General features: G+C 35.4%; 1 protein-coding gene across 1 annotated transcript; it reads left to right on the forward strand.

Moving 5' to 3' along the window:
- The first annotated feature begins 70 nt into the window (after window positions 1–70).
- LOC132549083 (BRO1 domain-containing protein BROX-like) lies at window positions 71–13,036 on the forward strand. Its single transcript, XM_060212990.1, has 11 exons — window positions 71–176; window positions 2,864–3,064; window positions 3,773–3,868; window positions 4,572–4,644; window positions 5,066–5,171; window positions 5,529–5,618; window positions 5,824–5,909; window positions 7,065–7,146; window positions 8,089–8,239; window positions 9,506–9,665; window positions 10,089–13,036. The coding sequence occupies exons 1-11, from the start codon at window positions 76–78 to the stop codon at window positions 10,194–10,196; spliced, it is 1,254 nt and encodes a 417-aa protein (XP_060068973.1). The 5' UTR covers window positions 71–75; the 3' UTR covers window positions 10,197–13,036.
- The last annotated feature ends 6,887 nt before the right edge of the window (window positions 13,037–19,923 follow it).

The raw sequence follows: 19,923 nt of genomic DNA on the forward strand, positions 1-19,923 counted from the left end.
TCTCTCTTAAAACAAGAGTTATCTTTCCTTTCAACCACAGGTGGCGTTTAATCAGCAGAAAAATTGTCAACAAAGATGGCGTACTGGTTCCATAGGAATCCACTTAAGGCGACTGCAATGCTTACTTTCGAATTACGCGGAGTATCAACAGATGAAAAGACAAGGCGGATATTTAAGTAATACTCTTCTTTTGATATGGAGGCTTGAAGTGTGGATTATTAACTTCACGACTATATATTGTATCTCCTGCCTAGTTGACTCATTATGTCGCTGAAGTCACGAGATCCATCATTACAATTTGGTTTCGGGCTATTTTGGTCATTTTTGTATCGTATAACACCTTATGTACTTTTCAACAAACGAATACTATGTATGTATATGATTTATTGTCACATGGTTTGTAAATGGTGTATGACAAGACAGTGTACTGTAATGGAAATTAGAAAGGAGTAATCTGGTAATGCAAAAAACACATCGCTTCCACTGGGGTTCGAACGGACACTGCTGTACCGCTTGTCCAAAGGGTAATTCCCTCTAAACAATGCTGATTAAGGCGACTTACTATATATCAATACCAATATTTAGAAAGTCAGGAGCTTCTTCCAGGGTTTTTCAAATTAATTCCATATTCTTTAAATGAGACCGGGTTATACATGATGTAGCCAGTCCGCAGGGGTCATGATTATCCACAATCTTATTTTGTCATGGTTGTGATGAATATATATCAATATTGTCATTGATAACCTACCAAGAGGTAAATTCTTGCGAGATCGGGGCAATGACAGTTTACAGCAACAAGTCTAGAGAGATCTTCACATAGGTGACCATTGTAAATATGCTGGAAAGTAAAGTTGTTGGGGAAATGAGTGAAAATACTTGGTTTATGTCATTTGATTTCTTTAACACATATGCAAGTTAGTAGAAAAATGTTTTATCTTTCCATCAAATTAAATTGATTTCTAATTATCGTGTTGTTGTTAAATATACCAAACATTGCCTAAATATCAATCCTTACAAGTGTTGCTAGAATATTTATAGATAGGGAGGAATTATGACTGTCAGTCGTGACCATGCCAAAAATAAAATCAAGTATATATGGTCAGAACTCTTCAAACTAGATGTACTTAGCTTAGTTTAAATGAAATATCAGCAATGGTATTTTTTTGTCTGACAAAGACAAAAGTAAAGTCATGGAAAGATTTAATCATATGCATCCACCTGATAATGATAAAGAAATATGATGCACATATGGATAATGGTGTGAAATTAGTAAGATTTTGATATTTTTGAGTGCTTACCTTTTATAAATGTCATATAGATCATCCATATGTGTTTTCTATCAAGATGAAAAAGACCAGGGTTGGTATGCATAAAAATTCTTAAGTGGTTAAGAATATGCTTAAGTTGAAAAACTCTGCTTAGCAGATTGGATTTTGTGCTTGGCATCTCACTTATCTTTGTGAGTGGGTTGCATAAAATTTCTGATCTCTTAAGAATATTCTTATCTTTAAACAACCTCTGAGCCAGTCTTAAATTTTTAAGCAAGTTACTTAACTCCAACAAAATGGCCGCCGCTAATGGACAGCATAATGCACTTCAACAGTTTGCAAGGGCGTTGAGACGAGAAAGACATTTTAGAGACGGGTTTGACCCACTTCAAAACTTTGATGCATTTGAACTTTATCAGAGATTTAGATTTGATAGGGAGGGAATTCTTTTTATTATTGATATTGATAAAGACGATATCGCACCTGCGATGGGAAGAAACCACAGCTTACCTCCACATTTGCAGGTTATGATTGCATTAAGAAATTATGCTACTGGGGAAATGCAACTTTGTAGCGGTGATAATTTTAACGTTTATATTTTCACATGTTATGTCAAAGTGTATTTGGTACATTTGAGCCCACTAACTACTGCTAGCTTAAATGTCGTCTGCAGAACGATGTGCAGAATGAACTTATCGTAATTCAACCATCATGTATACGCGTAACCTACCTGTCATTGTTGTCTGCCTTTTGTGATCGGACAGCTCCGATTTTCCTTTCATATGGAGATAATGCAATTTTTTTCAACTTCCTCAGTCGATCGACATATGGTGGAAGACGGACTTATAGCATTAGCTATCTTTTTCCAAGTTTCTCGTTTCCTCTGGGTTGTTATCCCAGCCACAAACTTAGATCTCAGCACAGCTTTGTTTTCCTCCACGAGTTTCGTGAGATGGAAACATTCGTCGGCAGTCCAGTTCGGTTTTCGTTTCTTGCAGGGCATCTCTCCCGTTTCTTAGACCATTTTGACTGCATACAACTTCAATGCGATTGAAAAAAGCAGACGACCGGGCACGGGTTTTCATTCACGTGCCTTTGTTTGTAAACAAAAAGTACAGGGATTGGTATGTCGCTTCATTAGCAACTAGTATTTTAAGAAGGTTGCAATCTGCTTTACTAAAAACAACTAAGCATGATGCTTAGAATTTTTATGCAACGGAAAATAAGCAACTTGCTTAAGAAAGTAGGTTGAAGGTGTATTTAAGTAAACATTTAAGAAAAATACTTAGAATTTTTATGCATACGAACCCAGGCCTAATAAAAGAGCATATTTGCTAACTTGTATAATTATTGATTAGGCTGAAAGGAGACTTAAGCATGTAAATGAAAGTAAAACATTGAAAACATTGATGGAAGTTCAAAGTTGTGTATTTGGGAGATTCACCTGCATTACTATTGTTATTGTTACAGATATTGGACAATGTTGTGATGATTAACATGCAAATCAGTAAATATCTCCCATCAATTGTTTTAATTACTGAATATATTTCATGTACCTGTAGTATAAACATTAATTGCTTGTCTTTTGATTTTAGTGAATTGCGGCAAAGTAGGAATAAATTACTAGAGTTACTTACTGATCCAAACCATGATCCAGTCACAGTTGAGAAGGCAACATCTGACTACTTCTGTCTGCTTATGGGTCTCACTCAGCCATTCGGAGAGGAGGGCGACAACAAATTGAGAAAAGCAATCAAGTTCAAATGGACCAATACACTTCTAGGAAATACCCCAATGTGAGTGACTTTAACTTTAAAATAATGCAAATTAAATTAGGTGATTCAAAAAGACTTAACAAGGAAACTTTCTTATCCTAAGTGGATGAGAATTACTAGACAATTATAGCTCACCTGTGAGAACAGCAATTGAGTTTGTGTTTTTGCGTGACATCGGTCAGACCAGTCTCAACTCTACCATTTAAACAGTGTCTCAATTACGGTACTTACAGGGAACAATTTAAAGCTGTATGTTTTTGATATGGTATCTGTGTTTACAGGGAACAGTTTGATGCTGTATATTTATGTTATAGTATCAGTGTTTACAGGGAACAGTTTGATGCTATATAATAGTATCTGTGTTTACAGGGAACAGTTTGATGCTGTATATTTATGTTATAGTATCAGTGTTTACAGGGAACAGTTTGATGCTGTATTTTTATGTTATAGTATCAGTGTTTACAGGGAACAGTTTGATGCTATATAATAGTATCTGTGTTTACAGGGAACAGTTTGATGCTGTATATTTATGTTATAGTATCAGTGTTTACAGGGAACAGTTTGATGCTGTATATTTATGTTATAGTATCAGTGTTTACAGGGAACAGTTTGATGCTATATAATAGTATCTGTGTTTACAGGGAACAGTTTGATGCTGTATATTTATGTTATAGTATCAGTGTTTACAGGGAACAGTTTGATGCTATATAATAGTATCTGTGTTTACAGGGAACAGTTTGATGCTGTATTTGAGGCAGCTTCTATGGCCATTAACATTGGACTGTGGTACACAAAGCATGCTGCCAAACTTGCTGCAAAGGAAGAGTAAGTGTCAGGGAAGTGATTTTAGGACCCAGATGTTGGAGACCTGGTCTCATACTTTGCTGTAGGACTCCCTCTTTTTTGAGAACCCACTATGTCTCTATGTGAATTGACTTGTCAAACTTTTAGAAATAACTCTCTGGACTCGTCAGAACAAAATCCTTCAAAAATAATTATCTGAAGGTCAGTACTTCTAGTGATATAATTGTTAAACAGTTTCTGTTCCAAACTTTCAAAAAACCTGTTATACTGAAATCATAAGTAAAACTAAAAATTGATAAAACGAAGGCAAAATATAATTAGCTCTTCCAATGTCAGATGTTAGTTAACTTGGGAGGAGGATTATGATATAATATGATTTCATTGGAGAAAGGTAATTGATACTTTGCGTTGTATTTATTAAAGAAATTTATTAAATTGTTTAAGAAAACTATAGTCAATTGGTGTATTATTATGAAAATTATATAAATAGACATAAAAGTATAAAATAGTATGCTCAGAGCTTAATACTGAAGGTATATATAGTTCTTGAACTCCTGAAATAGACATATATTCATACTACGCTTAATAAATGATCATAACTTAAATCCCATCCCTATTCAGAATCTTATAGTTATGAATGTTACACATGTCACTAGTGCAATTATGATAAATACACATATGTCCTTTTCTTGAGATTTGTTTTATATTGGTATGTTCTTTTCAGACCAGAAATGGAAGAAGCAAAAGAGGTTCACAAATGTTTGAGGGTCGCTGCAGGCTTATTTACATTTGTTAAGGTGAAAACAAAATCATTTAATTATGCAAGATATTTCATTACTGAAATTATCGAATGTTATATAACTTCAGAGAGTTGAACTTGCGAGGTTGAATTTTCTTTTGTAAAATTCTGCTTTAGAAGTTCTCATGTTATCATTATCATAGATTTGGCAGTTGGCATTTAAAGATTATTATTGCTACCTGCAAAGAAATGTTTAAATTTCTTATCATTAAGAGCGAAAACATAGAAGGAAAGAGAAAGGAAAGGGAAAAGATCTAACCTTCAAAAGACAAATAAAGATCAAACAATGGTGGATGCCAAGATCCCTCTGGGATCTGTTGTATATTTTTCTTACTCTAGATGTTTAATCTGTAAATTTTATTGCTCCATATTTCTGATAATTTTTCAAATATTTTGAATGGAAATGTGTTCCCCTCTAGGATGATTTGATCTCTCGGTTGTCTGAGAATACCCAAGGAGCCATAGATACAGACAGTCGGGTCTTGGAGGCCTACATCCACCAGTGTACTGCAGAGGCTCAAGAAGGTGAGTCTTTGGGTGATCAAATTTTCGTAATAATTATTCTTAAGTAAGGATTCATTTGAAGGATATAGGAATAGTTTTAACACACCATCGTTAGATGATGGGGTGTTTGTTTACTTTGCCTTTTGTTTGTGATATGACCCTGTCCACCACCTGTCTGTCCATCCATAAGATTGATATTGCTCTATCTTGAGAAATACTGTATTGGTCTTTCATATCTAAGATCCCCAGGTGTGCCTTGTCTGTTTATGATACTGATCAGAAAGATATTTCTCATTCTCAATTTGCTTGCCAGTTTCCCTTGTGTAATGATGTTGCCTCTTGTATGTTAATTTTGTGCTTCGTGTATGATTTTTACAGTAACCCTGGCCAGAGCTGTTGAGATGAAGCATGCTTCATCTTTGATCGCATCTTTAGCTTATGAAACTGCACAAATGTACCAGAAAGCAGGTGAGATGTGTAAACAAAACCTCTTGTCGATCTAAAAATGTTTTGTGAATTTGTATCCTGATTTTAGTGAATTAGAAATGTGATTATAGAACAGGTACTGGATTGAATAAATTGTCTGATTCTATATCAAGAAATTTGTTCAGTATTTAGATATTCACTATCATTAAGAATGTCTGCCAACAAAACTTGTCTTTCTTGTGTTTAGATGATGCTTTAAACAGTTTAGATGACAAAGTGGTACTGAAATGGCGCAAGTACTGTCAGCTGAAGTGCAGTTTTTACACAGCATATGTAAGCTCATGTTGTTTTGTATATCACAGGTTTTATTCATTCAAACATATTTACAAATGTATATAAAAAGAGAAAAACAACAATGCTGTGCAAAGATAACGATTGACAATTATAGGCAATAGGTAATCATGCAGGAGATTTATGGAGGCTATAAAAGATTACATCTTTATCTTTAAACACAATGGTTTTGTTAATGTAGGTAACTGAGACATTATTCAGAAATGAATTAGCTGTCCAGTAGAAGGATCATACATATAAACAGTTATGAAGGGACAATTTGCTGTACATCTACTGTTTTTGAACAAACTTTTAATGTCTGGCAAGACAGATAAGAGTTTTCATCATGGTCACATTAAAATGTCAAGGAAACAGTAGATTTTATAAAAAAAATTATTGGTATAAATTGTTCATAAACAGTATTTTCATGGAAGAGTTTGTTAAAAGGTTAAACAAAATCAGTCAAGTTAACAAAACTGAGTCTTAAAAGACACCAGGTACACTCTGATTTCAAGATAAGTTTTATAGCTATGTGAAAAAAAAACTATTTTGAAAAAAAAAAATGCAGAACAGTAGAAATTCATGTCCCTTTCTGTGTTAGATAATTCTGAAGATAGTAGATGTTTTGATACAACTTTGTTAATACATTTTATTTAATTTGTTGATATGTACATTTCATGTTGATTTCTCAATATTTGAAAGATTGTACGGACAGGATTATTGACAAGAAACAATGGTTGCTAGAAGTTTTCAGAGAATGTGATAAAATGTCCAAATATGTTGTCACACCTGTAACGTCTGATAATTCAGCTAAATCATAACCTGGAAGTTTCCAATGATTGTCTTTGGGAATATGTAGCATGCTTTAGACTTTAATACTGAGATATGAAATGTGGCCTGATATTTATAAGTTTAGGATATGTGACCTGGACATCAAGCCTTAGTCATTATGCAAGTTAACTTACTGTTTATTAAAGCAGTAAATGGGTCACTTAAATAGTACAATACTAATGTACTTTAGTAGGAATCATTGCTTGTATTACCTATATGGTAAGATTGACTGTGATATATGTTGATAATTCAGGTTTTAACTATTTGAATTTTATCGGGTTTGTTATATAATAAAGAGATGCATTCTGTTTTTGGTATTCATTTAAGGCCCATTGTTACCATGGAGAGACACTTTTGGCACAAGACAAGTGTGGTGATGCTGTAAGGGGACTACAGGAGGGAGTGAAATGTAAGTGTTTTATAAGAACCTCAGAAGGGAGTGAAATGTAATTGTCTTGTAACAATATCAGGAGGGAAGGAAATGGACACATCTGGTTATTTTTGAGACGTGTCAAAGGTTATCAACAAAAACTCATCACACAGTATGTTTCTAGTCATAGTGTTAATGGAAATTTTAATATCCAGGCAGTTTCCTCGAAATTATGATGGATATGATGAAGGGAAGTAACTGTGGAATGGATTTAAATATATAACTATAACTCAGGAATTGATTTAGATGCAGAGAAGATATTGAAGTAAAAAGAACCTATTCATATATTCATGATTATACATCGGCAAACATGAGAAAACAACTAGGTTTTAATCATCCTTCTTTCACAGAAAACACCCCCAAAAACTGAAGTAATTATTTAGGCACTGTCCAACAGTCAATCCACCCATCCATCAGTCAGATGTTTTAATTTCTATTTGATGAAATTTACCTCAGGCAAACTCAGTTAATACCGAAGTTGTCCTGCTGGTACATTATAGGGGCTAAGGTTTTGATTATATATATAGTTGGTTATAGAATTCATTGATTTGTACATATTGTTACTTGTAACTTCCCTTAGTATCGTCCATTTTATGCCATTTTTTGGCCTGCACTTGTTTATTTCTTTAAGTTGTACCTGGTATGTGTTTTTACCAAGTTTAGTATACAGGTGCATTTTTTGATGTCAAATAGTGGAATTGATAAGTGATAATGGATATTTTTACTTAGGTTGGTTGATTTGTTGTTCATGAGAGGAAATAAATTCAGGTCATGTCCAAGGTTGTAAGTCTTTTCTCTCACCATTTCTGCTATAATTCACAGTTGACAATAAAATATAATCTGGTTACTGGAAATTTCCTACACAGGTTAATGTTCAAGCTACTTGACGTTGGCTTAAATATGTCATTTTTCTATTTATAGTGTATGGACAAGCAGAAAAGCAATGTTTGGAATATGCATCAGCTAAAGGACTTGGAACCTTCGCTCGCCCAGCAAATCACCTGTTTTTTCGAAAAGCAGGACCTGTACTGAAACGTACCTTAGAAAAATGTGATAGGGAAAATGGAATGATGTGAGTTGCTTCTAGTTGATAATGACAGTAGGCCAAACCTGTCGAAATGTAAAATATATAAAGGTATGGTGGCTAGATTAAGTAAAAAAGCTATTGGTAGCTGGCTGAGTGGGAGGCAGTGTAATGGGCCTATAAAGAATTGGAGTGAATATTTATATAGAGGACATGCTACCAGCATTGAACCCTATATGTCAATAAACATACCTGGTTTTATTTGGTTCTTGAATGTTGAATAGATATTTATACAGTGCCCCATCTGAGTATAGGCTAAGTGATATTCACCTGATACCATCTACAACAGGTTTTAGCTCACCTGCTGGAAGACAAGTGAGCTTACGTTGTATTGCAGTCATCCATTGTCCTTTGGCCATCAACCTTTTCCCTTCAAACAACTATTGTCAGTAACCAAGGTACCAAGGGCATTGATATTGGATCTGTAGCATACTGGAATGAGGGCCATGAAATTTGTCCTAATTAATGACCTTCAACCAGTGTCAAGGTCACTGGGGTATAATAATGTTAAAATTTGTAAACAATTTCTTCTCAATATCCGGGTCCAGGGTATTCATATTTGGCCGTTTGCATGCTCAAATGAAGGGCAACCAATTTTCTTCAAATATTTGGCCTTGACACACTTTCAGTGTCACAGAGGTCAAATATGGTCAAGTCTTTAAACAACTTTTCAATAACCAATAGGCTCATGGACTGATATTTGGCAGAAACATATAGTTAAATGAAGGGCTTTATGTTTAATGAGATTAACCTCAACCTTCTTCCAGGGTCACAAGTGTCAAATGTCCAAACACCGTCTATATATTTGAAAAAAAATATTAGAAATATTAGGTGTTTTTGGTCCTATTATGAAACTTTGGCAGGCAACTGCTTCTTACTTCAAAACATAAAATGGATTAAGACATTTGACTCTTATTTCATTACTTGTATGGATCAAAAATACATGTTCATGTTGGAGAAAGTCATACAAAGGTACAATCAAATAAATTCCATCCCCAGCTTTATTTTCTCTACGTTATTTATTAAAGGAAAGAAAAATGTGAGCTTTGTATATCATTGACCTCTGTTTTGTGTTAAAACAAGATTCTATATTAATAAGGATGTATGTAGTGACAAAACAAACGTTTGTCTGTGTTATAAACTTGATAGTTTGTCTGTGTTATAAACTTGATATCAAATCCTGTACAAAGTGAATTCTATTCTGATATAGGATAATGCTCTAGCATTTATTATTGTAATACACTTGATTGGTAGCTACCACCAGAAGGTTCCATTTGATGCACCATTGCTGGAGTTGAAGGCCACCTATGGACTGGTAGCACCTGAGGTGTTTACATTTCCTACTATGAGCCCACTCTGGACCAAGGAAGTCTATGAAAAAATGAATGCAAAAATGGCACCGAAACCTGAGGAGGTAAGTTTAAGTCTCTAATATGTTTATAAAACACTGTCCCATGTATACATTATAAAAGTGAAGCCTTTATTTCTAGAAATCACTTATTTTATCCATAAAATTGCTATCAATTTTTTCTTAGGAAATTACATCATGCAAACTCAGAATGTTGTCCTAACATAATCCTGAAGATTTTCTAATATATCGTAGGTAATGTTGAAGAAAGTTCTACCATGATGCATTGCCATATTCAATTTAAAGGCTCTTCAGTTGGAATTATATGATGGGATGGGAAAAAGGAAGTCCATAATTCTCTTGTTAATGTATTATCTTGTGAATTGTTTGCTGCACCAGATTGCACTCTTATTTGTTTCTTTAATCTAGATAATGTAATCAGCAAGTAGGTTCTGGTACTAAAGTAGAAGTAAAAAATATCTATTTCAGAACAAAGACAAGAGTAAGAAGCCTGAGGACCTCCCACCTGTAAAGGAAAAGGAAACACCCATGTCAGATAAAGATCCTGGCACTTTCAGTGGTTGTGTAGTATCATAAACAATGTGAATACAGATCTTTCTTGTTCACATCATTTAGGCCCTACACTCAACCTCGCCCTTACACTAAAGAGGAAATATTAGATATAGGAACACTTGACTACAGCCTTTTTGTGTTAATGACCACTTTACTAGGATAGGCTGCCAGAGCTTGGATATGCTTCTTCTTTACATTGATAGGCTGCAAGTTTGCTCTTCCTAGGATACAATGGCGAACTCTATTTTATGAAATGTGATCGTGATCTGAAAAGGAATTTCTTTGTATGGCACGAGTGCAGAGAGTAGCTGTGATACTGTGTGTATCTGTCATGTTAGTTCCCTTTTAATATAACGCTGTCTTTTACAGCAGTTCTGTTACACTAATATCTTCACCAATTTTCTTATTCATATTTTGAAAGGTTTTAGAAGCACAAACCTTTATTCTGAACCTATATGATATTTAGAAAGCAGAAGTATTCTGGAATGGATGAGTTATGTAACATATTTATGGAATATCTTGTATTTATTAAGAAATGCATGTTATAGTGTTTAAAATTGAAGTCAATATATTGTATATAAAAAATGCTCTGATTGTAACTTGATGATATATGTATGAACCAGGAAACACCAGTTTGTCTAATATGGAGGTTAAGTAATTTTTTGTAATTACAAGAGTAGAGTAGTATAAGTCAGAGTAGACTAATTAACCTGATTTTTGTATCTTGTTGCTCCATGTATATTGTACTCAATACTTACTGCAAACCATGACATGTAGAGAATGTTTTACTTCTAAACACCAAGTATGAATTCAACTTTGTTGCTGTCATTTTCTTTCCTTTGATTTCAATTTTTCCCTTGCAATTCTCTTGACTTTGTTGAATTAGTAACTTTTTTGGTGCAATAAGTGTATTGTTAATTTATCTAATAAAGATTCATGAGTAATTTTTTTTTTTCATATACAAATGTACAAGGATTACAAATATCCACCGGAAGTAAGGATTACAAATATCCACCGGAAGTAAGGATTACAAATATCCACCGGAAGTAAGGATTACAAATATCCACCGGAAGTAAGGATTACAAATACAAAGAAATGTGATCAGTTGTTGGCTTTGTTGTATGTCCTGTAGAAATTAGCAGGAAAATAAATTACAAAATTGCATTTTCAATAGAATTTTTTCCATGTCTCTTAATCTCACAATTAACAGTATAATGTAGTGTTTGAAATTTAGAAAACATACATGAACTAAGTGTTGCCTACAGATTGATCTGATATGATACAATTGTAAAAATATTGGATGCTTTTTCACCTTAACTCTGACTTATAATCACTAATTTGTATTTAGAATACATGACCTGTAAAGTATTGGAACTTGTTTCTATCAGATAATTATATATTGACTCTGTATAGTTGTGTCTTTTAGCATAATACTAGATCCCTGTGTATATTGCTGATATATGATAATAAAAGGCCCTTGTGTCTGTAAACTGTATATTGTGTACAAGATAATATGAAATGTACATTTTGTTTTTATGTTTGTACCATATCATATATTGCATGGAACACAAAAGTTAAGCTTATTAATTGCTGTACACGCTGTAGTGCTATCCTGAAGCTATTAGCACATATATTGATTTCTATGTTATAATGTGCTAAATGCTATCCTATCATTACTTTAAGTGTCAACTTTGTATGTAGTGCTAATCAGGAGTCCTAGAGAACAAATATTAATATGAGGATGCTGTAAGGTAAGACCACCATTAAATCATGTAAGAGATACACTAGAGACAGCTGTAAGGTGACTAGAAGTTTGACTACATTCACCTGTATGGTGACTGAATACACTAGAGACAGCTGTATGGTGACTATAAATACACTAGAGACATCTGTATGGTGACTATTAATACACTAGAGACACCAGTATGGTGACTATACTCTAGAGATAGAGCTATTGTGAATGAATACACTAGAGACAGGTGTTGTCCTCATCAGTGTGTGGTCACTTTTCATCAAGTAAGACACAACCCTTGTAGAATACCTGGATAATCTTTTATTATTGCTTTCGTAGAGCCAGACTGGTGCATATATAAGGTACTTTCTACTAGGTCTTAGATGTGATTATGTCACAGATACTATAGATAGTAGCTATAAATTACTGTACAGTGTTTTCATCACTCACCAGATATTATGTAGCAGTTGTATGCAATATACTCTGTATGGTTTCTCGTGCTTTAAGGCTAATTCAACTGAAAATTTTTTATCCAATGCAGAATTTATTACTTTCATATGCAGTCATCTGCAGTTATTATGCCTTGGTATTTCGATGTCAAACAACATATTCATTACATCAAAAGTGAAACAACCTTGCTGTGTGAAGTACTTTTACTTCAAATCACAACCTTGAAGCCAAGACTTCAAGATATATTTACAAACATATCCACATCAATGGAAAGGTCATACAATATATAATATGTAAAAGACGTCATAATTGAGAGATTTCGTTAGTTAAGATGACTTTTAGCAATTGACAACAATAACTCAGTTTATTGGAACAATGTTTAATGCAGTGTCGTTTACTGGTATCAAATAATTTATCACTATGATATTAATTTGATGCTGTCAGTTCTGTATTATCAAACTTATCTAGCTGTTATATTTCAAAGCTTTTAATTGAAAGTGAAACCATATAGAGTAGATTGTAGAGTTGCAAACCAAGGAACTAACAACCTACAGGGAAATATTGCTTTATCATAACATTTATTAAACTACTACTATTATTTCCAGATGATTTGTTAATTAGCAGAATTTTTGTTTATGAGAATCAGAAAATAACTTATTGATAAAATCATGATGATATTATGTTTAGTTGTCAATTTTGTACCTATGCTGTGGATGTTCACAAGTCTGTTGGAGTGATGTCTTGGATATAATTGCAGTCTTAAATTGTTAGTTCGTACGCCCAAAAGTCCATATAAATTATACTGTGGAGTGGCGTCCATCCATCTTCACAGTTTTTCTTCAGACTCACTGTCGTGATATCTGGTTGGTGATGGGGCAAGGCTTTAAAGTTTGTGCATTCAGCAAACAAGTTACTTTCACCCTTTTTAAAGGTCACAGTTGTCAAACATGCTAAAATCTTCCATGACTCCCTGATTCTTCATAACGGAAAGACCTAGGGTCATGATTTTTCCAATGGGTTTCAGGGATTTCAAGTTTGTTTAAATGAATAGCCTTGAGCCGCATAAAAGCTTAAAGAAGCTAAAGGTGTGCGTTTTTAGCCTACCATCTAATGAAATTGCCTTATGTCCGTGGTACCACGGTCAGTCGAGCCGTCCGTCCGTTTGTCCGTCGGTAAACAATTTTTGTTATTGCTATTTCTTAAGAAGTAATTGTTGGATTTTTTTCCCCAATTTTTGTATGTAGCCCCCATTGGTCCTTAGTTGTTCCTGTTTGATTTTGGGAATGGTCAGAAAAACAAAATGACTAAAAGACGGCCATCTTGGATTTTTTTTTGTGAAGTTTGTTATCGCTATTTCTTAAGAAGCACTTGATGAATCTTTCTTAAATTTTATATGCAAGTCCCCATGGTCCCTTGTTGTGCCTGTTTGATATTGGTAATGATCAGAAAAACAAAATGTCTAAAAGGAATTTCATGAGAAGTACATGATGGATCTTTCTTAAAATTCATCGGTAGATTTCCCTTAGTCACTAGTTGCACCCATTTGAATTTTTGGTCTTTCTTTAAGATCTTTATTAAATTTTATTTATAGGTTCTTCTTGATCTTTTCTTGTGCCTATTTGATTTTGAGACTGATCCAAAAGAAAAAATGGTCGACAGGCAGCCATCTTGGATTTCGTCGAGTAAAGTGTGCTATCCCTATTTCTTAAGAATTACTGAATGGATCTCTCATGTAGGTTACCCTATGTCTGTAGTTGTGCCCATTTGATTATGGGTATGATCAGAACGACAAAATGTCTGATATCTTTCTCAGATTTCATGTATAGACTCCTCTTTGTTCTTAGTTGTGCCTGTTTGAGTTTGGGACTGATCAGAATAACAGAATGACCGACAGTCAGCCATTTTGGATTTCGCTTAGTAAAGATTGCTGTCCCTATTTTTTAAGAAGTACTGAATGTATCTCTTACAAATTACATATCAATGTTCCCTTTGGAACAGATGAGAAAGTAAGGGAAACAATCTAACTTTCAAAACAGCAAATAAAAACGAAACAATGGTTGACACCAAGATCCCTGTGCGATCTCTTGTTTTTAATATCCCAATGCCCATGGTAGATATTTAGCTAGTAGCGTGTATGAGTGGAAAACCAGTGGCTGTCACCCACTTTTAAAATCACATTGGTCAAATGTGTTAAGATATCCCAACAACTTCTCTGTAACTAAAAGGCTGAGGATTATTGTACCTGGAGCAGTATTTATATAACATCTTGACTTAAAGACAAACAAATTTGTTAAAGTGAATGACTTAAAATGAACTTGGCCCAATTTCAATGTCACTGAAAAATAATTGGCGAGTAGCATGCTGGGTTCAATGGATATCAACTGGAAAGCTCAGGGTCATCATGTCGGCTAGTTGTATGCTTTGGTAATAGGGGATTTCATTTGCTGATACTGATTATTTTGATAAGTCCTTTTTTCATCAGCTGCAAAACTGGATAAGGTACATACCTAGTTTGTGTCTTGTCCTCACCAAATTTCTCAAGAGTTGCAAAAGGATCTTGACACTTTTCCAGTTGGCCACAATCAGCTATTTTGAATTTTGATTTTTGGGCGGGTTGCACATAGTGCCAATCCGGATTATAGTATGGTGAATGTCGGAAGGGCGGGCGTGGAAAAGGGGTACAAGTTTTTGACGTAGAAGCTTGAAACTTCAGCTCTTTTGAATTTTGATTTTTAGAATTTGCTTAACAGGCATTTTACCGAATCTATGAACATAATAAGAAATTAGAATTTATTGATAAAGTTCTGGACGAGACCTTGTTTGGTCTTGCAAAGTGTGAATATGGGCGTGACGAGTAAAAGGTTAAGAGAGCTGTTATCGATATTTCGCAATGATCACATTGTCAAAGGTCAAGGCACATGCCAGTACTAGGATTTCATCATCCACCACACTGTTAAAGCCTGCGTGACTTTTTTCAACATTTGGGATGGAACCCATTTCTATGAAATTATGGAAAATAACCACGAAGATATTCAAATTATATCATAATTGATATATACTGGACAAAATAAGTTAAGGATCATAAATTGTGACCATAATATCTTTAAAAATTAAAATCATGTATTGCCGGTAATTGCACTCGTAGTTTCTCCAATATGTACCTAAAGTCATGTCAAAGGTGAAAGCACGTGCATCTGAAGGTCTTGCCGTTCCGCTCTAGTTAACTATGGTGGTGTGAAAAACTGACTGGTCTATTACTACAGAGGAATCTTGCAGGTTTTGATTCTGTTACTTCTAAGCTAAAAAAAGTTGAATTTGGAAACATTTAATCAATTTGTAACGAAAACTTGAAAAACTAATCATGCGAAGACATTTAAATGATATGGAAGCCGCGCGAGCTATAGGGCTCCTTCAAGCTGGTCAAACTCAACGAAATGTGGCGGCACAGCTTCATGTTTCTCAGAGCGTGATTAGTAGGCTATGGAATCGCTATCAACAGACAAATAACGTCCGTCAACGCCCCAGATCTGGACGACCACGCTGTACGACAGCCCGACAGGACAGATTCATTTGCATCACGGCACGACGTCAGCGGTTTTTGAGTGCTCCTGTCTTGAATCTTCAGTTTCAGCGTGCTACAAATCTAAGGATTTCATCCCAGACAATGAGAAACAGACTCCATGCCTCTAATTTACGAGCTAGAAGACCAGCAGTCCGACCAATTTTATCCAGAGGTCATCGACAATCCAGACATCAATGGGCCACTCATCATTTGAATTGGCAATTACGTCATTGGAGAAATGTTATGTTCACAGATGAGTCTAGGTTTTGTGTTGACTTCCATGACGGTAGGAGGAGGGTATGGAGAACCCAAGGAGAGCGCTATGCAGACTGCTGTGTTGTCCAGCATGATCGCTTTGGTGGTGGGTCAGTGATGGTTTGGGCAGGGATCAGTGTTGACTTCCATACAGACCTCTACATCATAGACAATGGATCTTTAACAGCTGTTCGATACAGGGACGAGATTCTACACCCTATAGTAAGGCCCATTGCAGGAGTTGTTGGCCATGATTTTATTCTGATGGATGATAATGCTCGTCCTCACCGTGCTCGTGTGGTCAACGACTATCTTCAACGTGAAGCAATCGTTCGCATGGACTGGCCAAGTCGTTCTCGTGATCTGAACCCTATCGAGCATGCTTGGGACACCTTGCAACGCCGGGTTTCAGCTCGACCTAATCCGCCACAGAACCGCCAACAGCTTATGATTGCTCTGCAAGAGGAATGGCAGCGCATCCCACAGATCAGCCACCGACGACTAATAAGGAGCATGTGCAGACGTTGCAGGGCAGTTATTGATGTCAACGGAGGTCATACTGCCTATTAAACTGCCAATTGCAGTTTGATGAGTTTTCCTTGTCTACATGATTAACTTGCTCTACTTCCTCTTACACTTTGATTTCAAGGGTGCTGTTACTCAGGGTTATCTGCTCTTGGTAGCAATTACCACAAATGAATTTGTTTTGTGTAATTAAAGACTAAAATGAATGTTCTGTCATTAAAATTTAAAATATAATCATATTATTATTTGTATGTAAAACTGCACTGTTTCAAGTTTATGATCCTTAACTTATTTTGTTCAGTATATTTACTCCTTGCATGTGTAACTCATACACCTTACTGAAGTAAATTCATCATCAATGAACCGAGTGTTGACTCAAGCAAATGAAAATCGAATAACACTGTACGGGTCATTTGTTAAAACCTGTATTATTCAGGAGATTTTTAAAGCTTGATATAGGGAAAAAAATATGTTTTGCCATTGGGAATGGGGTCCATATTCGGTCGAAAATCTTGAAGAAACAAACCCGAAAATCACTGCCAATTCTGCGAATTCCCCAAATCTTGGATTTAACTATCCATCACAGTGTTTATTTCTGAAGCGGTCTTCGACAGGTTCTGAACCGAAGACAATAACTCCCCTTACACGATGATCGATATATTTTGCCTTTGCTGTACTTTGATTATTTATTGATATCTATCCCCTAACAAACTATTAGTAATAGAAAAAGTTTGCTTTAGATATCGTCACAAATGTTCTTTAATATTGGATTATCCCCTCCAGAAACACCATTACAGAGGTTGGTATGTATAGGAAAGGTTCCATGTCGCTGCACATTGCATTGGCAACCACTGTTGAGTCATACTTTCTAGTTTTATTAATCACAACAGGCGTTGGCGATGAGTTCGTGGAATGCTACAGTAAAATATCATTTGCATTGGCTGATCACAATACCTTGTGATTTACCTGTCGCCGTACCATCACAACATAAACTTAAAACGGTACTAATTGTTGCGAACAACGTCTCAATTACTAGCCTGGCGAATGGTTTGTTCTGTTGACGTCCTATTTAATAAATGTAAGACTGGCTTAATTTAAATCGTTCAATACGGAGCTTACATGCATTGTAGATCTTTGAACACGGATACCATAAAAGGGGTGCTTTAAATAGTTACAAAAGACTTCCCGGTAATGAGTTTGTTTCTTTACTGATCAATACGGGTGTTTCACTCTAATGCAAACCAAGGTCGGCCGGTTGTACTTGGCACATAATATGGTGGTTTTACCTATTTCCAGACACAGATATGAACACAATAAGCGGATGATCTCCTGGTAAGTTTTCTTTTTATTTATTCTAATTGTAACTCAGTGCAACATAATGTTAATGATGTTTAATTATCAGACAGAAATTACCTACAGACACAAAAACTTACCAGTTTTGATGTGTAAGCACCTACTCGGAGTCCAGATGACAGAATTTACGTTTTAAATGTACAAGGAATACGCTGTTTTCTCGGGATAGTTGCCCTTATTATGATGATTAACTTTAGATAATAAACAATATATGGTTCATCATAATACCATTCTCATGCAAAGTAGATTTGTCTAATTGATTCAATAGGTAAATAAATACCGTACTGATGATTTCCTATTACATGTGTAGTTTATTGTATGACTATGACATTGTTCATACAGCAACCAGCCCATCATATGGATGGTCTATATGACGACTGGTATTGTTTGCTACTTCTAATATTCCTCTCGGACGAGAAGGGAGTGCCTGTTGTCCGAATGGCTTAAACATTACCAAGGTTTTAGTTACAAAAACGCTATCAATATATCCACACGGTTGTCGTGATGTAACATTTATTGTACGGTAATGCGGACTTAAAATTTGATCAATTCCTAGGTAAACTGTAAAGTAGGAGATTTGTAAGGACCTAGATCTTCTTATATAACATGTGTGTTTATCGATCGATTATGTGCCGTAGCATATTATTTTGATTATGTAGGTCCGAGTACAACAAACTTGACAGAACACGTTCTTTGTCGCCAATTAAGTTACATCATATGGTAACATGGTCTCACTGGTTTCCCTGTTGTCAATGTTATCCATATCTCCCAATGAGGTGTAGTGTACTTTTAGCCCCCGAGGTAACATGGTCTCACTGGTTTCCCGGTTGTCCATATCTCCCTTTAAGGTGGTGTGTACTTTTAGCCCCCGAGGTAACATGTTCTCACTGGTTTCCCTGTTGTCAATGTTATCCATATCTCCCTATAAGGTGGTGTGTACTTTTAGCCCCCGAGGTAACATGGTCTCACTGGTTTCCCGGTTGTCCATGTTGTCCATATCTCCCTAGAAGATGTAGTGTATTTCAGCCCCTGAAGTAACCTGGTCTTACTGGTTTCCCTGTTGTCATCTCTGTTCCCATGCTATCCATAGCTCCATACCAGTTATAGTGTTTCTAGCCCCAAGGTAACTTCGTCTTACGGGTTCCCCTGTTGTCCATGTCATCCATTTCTCCTTTAAAGGTATAGTGTATTTACTGATATCTATCCCCTAATAGAAAAAGTTTGCCTTTAATATCATCACAAATGTTCCATAAAATTATATTATCCCTTCAGAAACGCCATTACAGAGGTGGGTATGTATAGGAAAGGTTCTTTGTCGCTGCACATTGCATTGGCAACCACTGTTGTGTCATACTTTCTAGTTTCATTGATCACAACAGGCGTTGGTGATGAGTTCGTGGAATGCTACAGTAAAATATCATTGGCTGCTTGGCTGATCACAATACCTTGTGATTTACCTGTCGCCGTGCCATCATAACGTAAACTTAAAACGGTATTAATTGTAGCAAACAACATCCCAGTTACTTGCCTGGCGAATGGTTATTTAATAAATGCAAGACTGACTTAATTTAAATCGTTCAATACGGTGCATACATGCATTGTAGATCTTTGAACACGGATACCATAAAAGGGGTGCTATAAATAGTTACAAAAGACTTCCCGGTAATGGGTTTGTTTCTTTACTGATCAATACGGGTGTTTCACTCTAATGTAACCGAGGTCGGCCGGTTGTACTTGGCTCATATCCACTATCCAGATAGAGATATGAATACAATAAGCGGATAGTCTCCTGGTAAGTTTTGTTTTTTATTTGCCCTTATTATGATTAACTTTAGATAATAAACAATATGTGGTTCATCATAATGTCATTCTCG

Source organism: Ylistrum balloti, unplaced genomic scaffold, assembly GCF_031769215.1.
Source record: "Ylistrum balloti isolate Yb309-2 unplaced genomic scaffold, AGI_CSIRO_Ybal_v1 Utg370042, whole genome shotgun sequence".
Taxonomy (NCBI): Eukaryota; Metazoa; Mollusca; class Bivalvia; order Pectinida; family Pectinidae; genus Ylistrum; species Ylistrum balloti.